Below are 11,621 nucleotides of genomic sequence, written 5' to 3' on the forward strand. Positions count from 1 at the left end.
CTCCCAAAATTAATATTTTAGTAAGCATTTTATAAATACAGCTATAATTAAATTGTTCATGGTTTATATGCACATTTATTTTGAGGAGATTAAAGGCTGTAATCTTCCTAAAAAAATGTAAAATAAAAAATAAAATAAATAAAATAAACAAACACAGAACTCATAAATATTTATTTCAAGATGCAATAAAAGAAAACTGTACACTTGAATTTATATATATATATATATATATATATATATATATATATATATATATATATATATATATATATATATATATATATACATATATATATATATATATATATATATATATATATATATATTAGGGGTGTAACGATACGCGTATTCGTATTGAACCGTTCGGTACGACGCTTTCGGTTCGGTACGCGGTACGCATTATGTATACCGAACGGTTCGTTGGAGTAATTAATTATATTTGAAAAAAAAAAAAAAAGAGAGAGAAAGAAATATAATGATATGCGTTCAACAAGGTAGCCCAATAACCCAAACAACGTAACAGGCAACGCCCCTGACACTCCCGAAGAAGAAAAAACACCATCTTATATGTTTATGTTAGGCTACTCAGCAGGCGCTCGCTCACTCAGTACGCGCTGAAGGCTCGTTGCAAAATAGCCAATGCGTTTAACAGACTAGAAATGAGAAGATCCTCCAATAACCAACAGGTCTGGTGTTTGGGTGCACTTTGGATTCCCTTTAAGCTATAATGGTGATGGCAAGAGAGTGGTGGATAAAAAAAACAACGGTATGTCGCATCTGCAACATGACAGGGTACACCAGCGGGATTACAAAAAAAAAAAAAAAAAAAAACAGCGGGAATATCTGGGATATATGCGTCAGTACTATCTGGGAAAAGACGAAAAAAAGGAGAAACATGCACGCAGCAAACTATCCCTGCAGCATTTAGACACTATAGCTTACAGGGAATCCAACCCAAACACCAGACCTGTTGGTTATTTTAGGATCTTATATTTCTGGTCTGTTAAATGCATTAGACATTTTGCAACCAGCCTTCAGCGCGTGCTGAGTGAGCGAGCGCCTTAGGGGCCGTTCACATATCGTGCCTAAAAACGCATGGAAAACGCTAAGCGCGTCTTTCTCCTGAGGCGTCTGTCTTTGCTAAGCAACAATGACGTAGCTCTGCTACTGAATTTATTTCAAAATTGCAATCCATATACAACTATGATCAGCTGTTCCTTCATCTTGGCTGAGCTCTCAACGTTGTTACGGGAAAGGATGAAGCTGATTGGTTGGTTCTTGTCACATGACCCGCGGTGCGCTTGCGGCATTCTGAAAAGTTGAGATGTTTTTACATTTTGCTGTATCTAAAACGTATCGAACCGAACCGAACCGAACCGTGACATCAGTGTATCGTATCGAACCGAACCGTGAATTTTGTGAACCGTTACACCCCTAATATATATATATATACACACACACACACAATTGCATAAGTTTATATTGAACATTTTTTATCAAGTGTACAGCTAATAATAGTAATAATAATAATGCATTTTATTTAGTTTTAGCTACAGACACCAAACTTGGTACATAAATTGTTCTTATCAAGACGGACAACTTTCTAATTCACAGTCATAAGCTACAACCAACAGGAAGTCCGCTATTTTGATTTGAATATGGATTTTTGGGAAGATTATTTTGTGAATTAATGAATACTCCTCACAGGGGAAGTACACTATACACACCAAACTTTGTCTACATGAAGAAAAAACATTGAGGAACTTAAATTGCGAACAGATTTTGGTTAGCTTGAACTGTTTTGTCGTGGTGATTTTTTGAAATGACAGTAAAAAGGGAAACATTAATTGTCTTGTATGTTTAAATTGCAGCTTCCAAACACTTCAAAGCATTTGTTTATACAGAGATCAAATCATTCTGAGGAAATATGCATAGTTTCACGACTTTACAACACTGTATTGATAAAAGAAAATGTGAAAACTATCAGACTTCTCAACTGACATGATCTCACTCTGGCCACTCTGTCTGTGTGAGGAAAGGGAGGGGGAGAGGGAGGGGGAGTGTGAGGGGGTTGGTGACTGTGAATTTTTGGTGACTGACAGTGTGTGTGGATTGTAGGGAGGGGCTGTCTGGCAGAGAGAGAGAGACAGAGAGAGAGAGAGAGAGAGACCTAATCATCCCTTTAATAATCAGGAAAAAAAATCTGTATTTTAAATTGTAATTGTTTTTGTTGTTGCTAATGGTGGTTTTTTTTTCCCTTTCATTACAGGTTAAGAAATATCTCAGGCCTTATTCTTTTCTGACAGTTTTAGGGATTTAAAAACATCCTAAGAATCCTTATTTGTGCTGCAAATAATAATTTCAAACTCATTTGATACTGACCTATGACAACCTGTGACTTGACATGACATTTATTAATCTCATGGATGTAACAGTAAAACTCTTCAACTGACAGATAAAGCTGCAATGCAAGCAAAACTATTTCACAAATGCTTATAGGTCATTAAAATCATTACAAAACACTAATAAATTATTAATTTGTTAACATTAGTAAATGCATTGGTAACACTTTATAATAACTGCACTCATTAGCTAAGCATTAGTAAATAGTTAATGATAATAAAGCCTTTTCCCTTAAGAATAGTCATTATTAAGCAGTAATACATCTATAAATAAATTGTTCTTGGTTTAAAATCACATATATTACAAAGGAGATTAAAGTCTCAGTTGTCTTATAAAATAAATAAATAAACACAACCCAGTTTGATTCAGAATTCAGAAATATTTATCTCAAGATGCAAAAAAAGGAAACTACAATTGAATAGGTTTTGAGCGATTCTTGAAGGACTAGCATCACCTTCTCTTGTACGATGGTTTGAGGAATATATCTTCCAGATAGTACCGCCTCTCCCTATATGCAGAGTATGCAGTCTTCGTAGGGCACCAACTCCCAGAGGGGGCACCATCCCAGTTGCTCAAAAAAAACAAAAACAAACATGCACACAAACATTCTCCCATTCGAGAATCTCAAATTTAGGGACCGTCTCTAAAGTTACATGTGATATTGTTATACACTTTTCTAACGTCAGTAGCATTTGAAGAGAATGACTTACAGTCATAAAAACAACTGTAATTGTTCATCTAGGTGACAGCTATAATGCACAATTAATTTGAATGTTTAATATTTATTACATCAAACTGTAAGTCATATGTAAATTATGCTACTTTTACACATGGGCTCAAATGCAAATTTGAAGCTCAATAGCATTTGAGAAGAAAGACTTGCAGTCACAAAACAATTGTAATGTGTTCATATAGGTGTCAGCTACAATGCACACCTTATACATTTTTTATAAATAGTAAAATAAAGTGTTACTAAAGTTATATATATTGTTCTGTGTATGTGATTTCAAAGTCTAGATTGGTCGGATTAACCCTTTAACTGTGTGTAATCCCTTAAAACTTGATTATCAGAGGGTTACTGTAAATGCTTATGCCCGCTGGGCACAATTTTCCCGATGCCACCGGGGTGGCGTTGCACTGATGGCTTGAGCCCGACATCGCTGCTTGCAGCTATATTTATTATTATTTTTTTTATTTTTTATTAAACCTTCCGGGGGTTTTTGGGGGCCTTAACATGCTCAAAAACTCTTGAAAATTGGCACACACATTGGAATCTGCGGCCATTAGGACGCCACAGAGACTGGGACCCGGGCGTGGCACAGGGGCTCTACAGCGCCCCCTGGAACACAGTCAGAAATCTTGAACCATAGCTCACACACACTTGCATATATTTATATGAAACTCAGTACACTTGTAGATCTCATTGAGCTTAACAACTTTCGCGCTCTATGTCAAAGGCTCCGCCCAACAGGAAGTCAGCAATTCATGGCTGTTTAAAAAAAGCATGCTCTGGAATTTGATATACTTGTCATAGGTTTTTTACTTGTTTGCCACCAAACTCGGTGAACATGATCTCAAGACATTGGGGAAGAAAAATTGCGAGGGGATTTTTGATATCTCGAACGGTTTGCCCGTGGCGAGGCGTTGAAATTAGGGCAAAAAGTGAGAAACAGGAAATGCCTAATAACATCCACATACATTGCCTGAGTTTGATCAAACTTCATCGGTTTTTTCGATGTATGATACCGATCGTATATATGTGACTATTAAGAGTCAACGTTATAGCGCCACCAACTGGCAGCAGGAAGTGAGTCATTTTCAAAATGCTTTGAATTCAGCATCTTATTTTTACTCGATTTGCTTCAAACTTCATCAGAATAATGTCAAAACATGGCCGATGTAAATCTGTTGTGGGGATATTGATATCTTATATATTGTTGCCATGGCAACGTGTCAAACTTGAATATTCTGTTATGGTGATTTTGAGGCAGATAACAACCTCAGATTTACATGAAACTCAAAACACATATCAGTATTCTTGATAGCTAGACAATGGAAAAAGCTTTTAAAAGGGCGTGGAAGAGGCACTCTATAGCACCACCTTTTGTCAAAAGTGGGGGGGTTAGTTTTAGCTACAGACACCAAACTCGGTACAAAAATTGTTCTTATCAAGACGGACAACTTTCTAATTCACAGTCATCAGCTACGATCAACAGGAAGTCAGCTATTTTGATTTGAATGTGGATTTTTTTTTTACATTTAGCTGTGAATTAATGCATACTGCTCAGAGGAGAGTAACACTATACACACCAAACTTTGTCTACATGATGCCAAAACATTTTAAACAACTTAAATTGCCAATGGATTTTGGATAGCTTGAACGGTTTTGTCGTGGTGATTTTTTTAAATGACAGTAAAAATGGAATTATTAATTGTCCTGCATTTTTAAATTCCAAACACTTCAAAACCTTTTTTCATACAGAAAAAAAGTCATTCTGAGTAAATATGGATAGTTTCACGACTTTACAACACTGTATGGATAACAGAAAATTAAAAAACTGTCAGACATCTCATCTCACTCTGTCCCTCTGTTTGAGTATGTGCTTCAGACTTCCATTGTCTGAGAGAAATTGCGCCCCTACAGGTTCAATTCCCGGACTTTTACTTTCACTTTTAAATCGGTTAAAAATACAAATAAATACTTAGATTTAATTCACACTGACAAGCTAAACCAACATATCTGATTATTACCGGTTCAGGACTCATGGATAAATTATTTCTGGCCAGAGATACGTGAGAAATAGGAGAGATGAATCACCGCTGTGATCACGAGCGTCTGGAGTAAAGAGCTCAGAAAAAACTAATTTATTCCTGTTTTAAAGCTTTTAAAAATAAATTATTACAGCGATATCACACAATCAACCAATTAGAACACACCAAGAGCTAAATTCAGATGTTTTTGAACTGTTTGTGTGAAAATGAAATATTTGTGGCTGCCTATATGAAATCACTGCCTCCGATCAGGGCGTACAGTGTCGAGCTCAAAACAAACGAATTTATTCTTGTTTAAGAGCTTTTTTAAATAAAATATTACCACAAATGCACACAATAAACCCATTGTAACACAACAAGAGCTAAATGCAGGTGTTTGTGACCCGTTTAAGTGTGAAAGACTATTTGAAAGCGTGACTGGCAGAATAACATATATCTCTTGAGCTGCAGGATTCTGGCTTTCGTCGTACGAACGAACACATCACGGACAAGATTATTTCAAAACACATAATAGCTTGGCGAATATAAACGAAAACAGCCACGTGAACATAAACTGTTGAGAAATAAATCTGAAGTGGATCTACTGGATTTTAATATTAAGTGACCGCATATACCAGCTGCTTCTGTCTTCAATTTTAATCTATATAAAAAATTAAATTCATTCATCTTGGCTGCTTTTTTTTAATGTGTGAACGTATTTATTTATTTATTTATTTATTTATTATTTTGCTCTAACAACAATTAATCTATATTTAATTAAATCAATTACATTTTATTTTACATTTGATTTGTCCATTTCTGCATCTAAACGCCTAAAAACCTAAAACATGCTCTATTATACTAAATTGTTAGCAATTTCTTTATCGTCCAATTTATCTGGTGTACACTTTTATTTTCATAATAAACTTGTTTGTTAGATTATACACAGTTACAGTGGTCTATAATAAATATTAACAGGTTTTATTCAAGCTGTTTAGAATGATTGCAGTAGGCCAATTTTTTTAAATGTAAATAAAATAAAATTAAAAAAATTAAATAAATAAATAAAAAACATTGGAAAACAATAACTGTTGTACATTTTTATACATTTTGTATAATTTCATAGTTTATGCATTATAGTTATAAAAACAAATACATTTAGCCACTCACATAGAAATCTTAAAGGCCTTATCCTTTTCTGACAGTTTTAGGGATTTTTAAAAATCCTAAAAAACCTTATTTGTGCTGCAAATAATAATTTCAAACTCAAAAAGTAAATATTCAGTTCATGCTTTATAAAGCCTTGTCCCAATATTAATAGTCAGTAGTAAGCAGTTTATAAATACAGCTATAAAAAGTTTGTTCTTGGTTTATAAGCACATTTATTAAAAAGGAGAGTAAAGGGTCAGTTATCTTCCTATGAAAAATAAAAAAATAAAAATAAACAAACAACAACACAGATTGATACAGAACTCAGAAATTGTATTGTGGATTTATGATAAAATCAGCCTGTAAATGAATTCATACTCCTCCAAGAAGACACAAGTAGTTCACACCAAACTTTTTTAACATGAAGCTAATATACTGAAGATGTTAAATTGCGAATGGGTTTAGGATACCTTAAATGGTGTGGCCATAGCGATTTATTAAAGTAACAAAAAAAAAAATACAATCGTTATTTTACTATATCTTTAAAATTTTTCATTCCAACTCTTCATAATTTTTTATATACGTAGAAGTCATCATTTGAAGGAAGCACAGTAAGCTTCATAGCTTTATCATTTTCAAGAGCCAGCATAAAATTAAAACTATCATAACTTATAAATCAAGCTTGCAATTCTTACTACCAATAATGGCCACCAGATGGAGCTATAGGAATACTTTTAAATAATTATTGTAAAACAAGTATGATTTAAATCATTTATAGAAATCTTTCAAAGAAAAATAATATGTATTTTATGTATTTTACTGATAAAATGACCCTCACTTAATTAGAATAACAAGCTGAAGTATTGTGAACTGTATATTAAGAATAATTCTTTATAAGCTTTATGGACAGATACGTTTTGAGTGACTCTTGAAGGTTCAGCACCACATCCTCTTTTACCACTGTTTAAAGAATTTATCTTACAGAACAGGTGCGAATGAATTTTGGATAGCTTGAATGGTTTTGTCGTGGTGATTTTTTGAAATAACAGTAAAAAAGGAACCAGTAAATGTCTTTTATTTTTTTAAAGTGCAGCTTCTAAACACTTCAAAAAAATTTACACATAGAAGACCAGTCATTCTGAGGAAATATGCATAGTTGCATGACTATACAACATTATATGGATGATAGAAAATTAAAAAACTATCATACATCTGATGTCACTCTGTCCCTCAGTCACTGTGGTTAATGTGTGTGTGTGTGTGTGTGTGTGTGTGTGTTAAGTGAATTAGGTGTGAAACTATCAGGAAACATTTAGTCTCCAGCACCAACATTTTACAGAACTGCCACTTTCCTGGAGTCTCAGAATTACAATGTGTCAGGTTCTGAGAGATCTAAGATTCCCAAAAAATTATTTAATTAGAATACCATGAAGTATTGTGAAATACTATATATTAAGACTTTATATATAGGCTTAATGAACAGATTAGAGTGACTCGTGAAGGACCAGCACCACCTCCTCTTGTCCGATGGTTTGAGGAATATATCTTCCAGAATCCGGGATTAAGATTTAGGAGCTCATTTTTATTCCACCTTCTTTCCTGAAAGTCTGTCTTGCAGAATTGACTAAAAATTAATCTTCACATTAATTCCTAATTCTTTTGCAATTCTTTTGTCAGTTCTTCTTGACCTGTTTTTCTCTTCCAGCTTTCCTGGAGTATTGTATAGCACTCATAAATGATTAAATAAAAAGTAATGGTAGTTATTAAGATTGATATGGTTTGGAATTGGTAAAATGTGCTTGGAAAAAAATCACAATAAAACAATGTTTTAATGTTTAAGTTTGGAATATTAACTGACATGAATGAATGATATATAAATATAGTTCATGTTAACACAATGTTTATAAATGGAATCTTATTGTAAAGTGTTACTAAAGTTTTATATATATATATATATATTGTTCTGTGAATGTGATTTTAAAGTCTAGATGATTCGAATTAACCCTTTAACTGCCATATTCTTTAAAACCTCACTGCCAGAGGGATATTGTGAATGCATGTGCCCGCTGGGCACAGTTTACCTGATGCCACCGGGGTGGCGATGGCATTGGTGGCTTGAGCCCGCCATCGCTGCTTGCAGCTATATTTCTTTTTACATTCTTACAGGATGGTGTTCAGTAGAGTAGCAGTGCAGAATATTTTGGCAGGTGGCTGTGGCTGCCGCAGTTCGGATGCCCCCGATGACATGGTGCTGGGGATGTGTCTGACTACACTGGGGGTCCCGGTCACTCACAGCCCACTTTTCCATCAGGTAGCATACATACCCACAGACCAACAACTCTTCTTGCATGTTCTCTTCTTGTGTGCTGCTCTATAGCCACAAAAACACAAGTAAATGATGCTTTTGGCACCCAAGCAGAGCAGTAATTAAGATGAAACCTGTGGGTACAAATGTAGAGAGCAATCCTGAATTTATTTCACAGCAGAATTGAAGGTACAGGCAGACAGATTCATTTATATTTTGGTTTGCATCCCCAAGACCCAGAACCTCTTATGTGCTTATATGAGTAATAAGTAATAAATTATTCATTGATAATCTTGCCAGACATGCATTAGCTTTTAAAAGATTTGAGGTTTGTAAGATGTTTTTGAAAGAAATGCTTCTCAAGGCTGTGTTTATTTGATTAAAAATACAGTAAAACAGTAATATTGAGAAGCATTATATTCATTTAAAATAAATGTTTTGCTTTAATATAATGTAATGTAATTTATTTCTGTGACAAATCTGAATTTTCAAGTCTTTACTCCAGTCCTCAGTGTCACATGATTCTTCAGAAATAATTCTAAAATGCAGATTTAGTGCTCAATTTGTTTATCAAACCTGAAAAAAGTTGTGATTTCTTGGTAACATTATAAATGCCAAGTTCTGTCATAAAACTCTAGATGATGCAGGCTGATGGGTTTTTAACGCAAACTGATGATATTGACAGTGTTAAACTATCTGGCACAAGCTGACTGGTTTATGTTGCATATGCAGTCTTTTATATATGAGCTCTGTGAAACTGCTGGTTTAATCACATGGTCTCCTTTCTCACCAAAGGCTCGTCCACAGGATTATGTGAAAGAGCTTCTAGCACGACAAAGCCCAATCTCCTTCCACAAACACTGGAACATCAACCCTGTGGCCGTCTACCAGCACTGGCTTGCAGAGCCCAACAACAGCAGAGCTCACTCACTCACAAAGACAAGAGAGGAGCTGTAGAAGGAGCTTATGGAGTGAGTGTGTGTATTTAATAAGGTGATACTCTAGCAGCATTTAAAGACACCATGCAATCGCAAAATTCCTCTTATTTTAAACAAATTAATTTGTTATCATACCAGAAATTAAAATCACAGTCTGGTGAATTTCCAGCCCACTTTTTTCTTGTTGAATATTTTGTTCAGAAACTCAGAAATATCTCGTATAAAAGAAGTAAAGGTTGCGAACATGGTTTCAGTAAGAAAATGTCTTATTGTGATGATGCTGTTAAGCATGGAAGTTGTGGTTAAACAGTATGCATTCAGATGTATTTTCTATTCTTCAGTCGTATTACACAGATTGTTGAATTTGATCATTGAAATAGAAGCTTAAATCTTGTTCCCTTTCTTATTTAGAGTTAAATATACTGGTACAGTACACATAAACCACTTTATCTGTTCTACAATAAAGTAAACTGAGATACTTATGCACCGTTTACAATGTGATACATCAATATAATGCAGCCTCTATGCATGTGTAAAGGCAGAGGGATTTAAGAGCATGTGAACTACCGTAAAACTCAGAAAAGTATCAATACAAGCACAGATAAACTATATTACATTTCAACCCCTCTGTCTATTTCATAATCCTAATTAAAACTACTGAAATAAAAAAGATAAAGTTCAAATGGAAAGTAAAAGTGACCTCTTCTTGACTGGACTGTGACTGCGCAAAATGTTTACAAGCATGCTGCAGTGCAATCAACAGGATGCCCAGGGACACAATATTCCATGCATGGTTTGGAGAGTTGATCAAAACAAACTAGCAAAATCCCAAACACACAAAATCCCAAGAGGCATCATTTGTCTAAATTGTACTGTCTTAATAAATTATTTATCTTGGGATTTTTTGTCTTTGTCTTATTTTAATGGAACTTAAAAAAATAAATAAAAAATAGGCACATTTTCCAACTCCCATAGTGTTAAACAGTTCTTGAATCCATTCAGCCGATCTCTGCGTCTGGTATAGCACTTTTAGCTTAGCTTGGCATGGATCATTGAATCTGATTAGACTGTTAGCATTTAGCTTAAAAATGACTGAAGAGGCGCAGTGATACGGAGCACCTGAATTCTCCCTTCCACAAATTAAATTGGAGAAGAAAGTCCTTAATTCAGATATAACATTAAATATTGCATGCACTGCAAAAAAAAAAATATATATTTTTTTAAGTATTATTTACTTGTTTTCCAATACAAATATCTAAATATCTTTAAATCAAGATACAGTTACTTGCAAAATAATGAAAAAAACAGAAACAAAAAAAGTCTTAATATTATTAATAACTAGTATTAATATTACTTTTCAAGTTAAAATGAATGAATCTTGATTTAAGAATCTTTAGACATTTGCACTTTAAAACAAAAAAAAATAGAATAGAATAGAATATAACTTTTTACATGTATTTATGATTAAGGTTATTTCCATAATCTAGCGGTTGGATGCATAGATATTTGATAACCTTAAACTATTTTTTTGTAAAAGGAAAGAATGAAAGTAACGTGTTATTACATCTAAATGTTATCCATGGAGATTTACATTTTGAAAACGTACTCTTGTTTTGTTCCTTACATTTTATTTAGTTGGTCTTTAAAATGTCTTTTAAAAAGTCTTAAATTTACCATCATAAAACCTGCAGAAACCCTGTAAACAGGACTCGTCATTTATTCCAGTAATGAATCAATGTTTCTAATTCTGTGCTTTCAACATGCTCATCTTAATAACTTCATTATTCTGAACACTTGGACAGACATCAGGAAAATGCAGTTTAAGACCTGTTTGTTGATTATTATATACATTTTTCCAGTATTAAACTAAAGGACTCTTACAGTCTAAATGTATGGAGAAAATAATAATTAATTTAGTTATTTTCTACTTTGTATAGAAAGCCTGGCTTGCTTTTTACCTTTTACATCACAAACACAAAAAGGTTTGTTGGACAGCAGAAAGTTTCTTCACAGAAACTACCCAGGCATCTTAAATGGTTATTTCACCCAAAAATGAAAATTAGGCTGCGTTTTAC

The 11,621-nt window shown here is 33.8% G+C and overlaps 1 protein-coding gene across 1 annotated transcript in view; it reads left to right on the forward strand.

The window, feature by feature from the left end:
- The window catches only part of LOC113054437 (beta-1,3-glucosyltransferase-like), a 42,822-nt gene extending 32,099 nt beyond the window's left edge, over positions 1 to 10,723 (forward strand). Inside the window, exons 15-16 of the mRNA XM_026219988.1 lie at positions 8,470 to 8,614; positions 9,404 to 10,723. Coding sequence (XP_026075773.1) covers positions 8,470 to 8,614; positions 9,404 to 9,565 — 307 coding nt within the window. The 3' untranslated portion in view covers positions 9,566 to 10,723. The remainder of the gene's footprint in view (positions 1 to 8,469; positions 8,615 to 9,403) is intronic.
- Positions 10,724 to 11,621: the final 898 nt, after the last annotated feature.

Source organism: Carassius auratus, chromosome 35 (assembly GCF_003368295.1).
Source record: "Carassius auratus strain Wakin chromosome 35, ASM336829v1, whole genome shotgun sequence".
Taxonomy (NCBI): domain Eukaryota; kingdom Metazoa; phylum Chordata; class Actinopteri; order Cypriniformes; family Cyprinidae; genus Carassius; species Carassius auratus.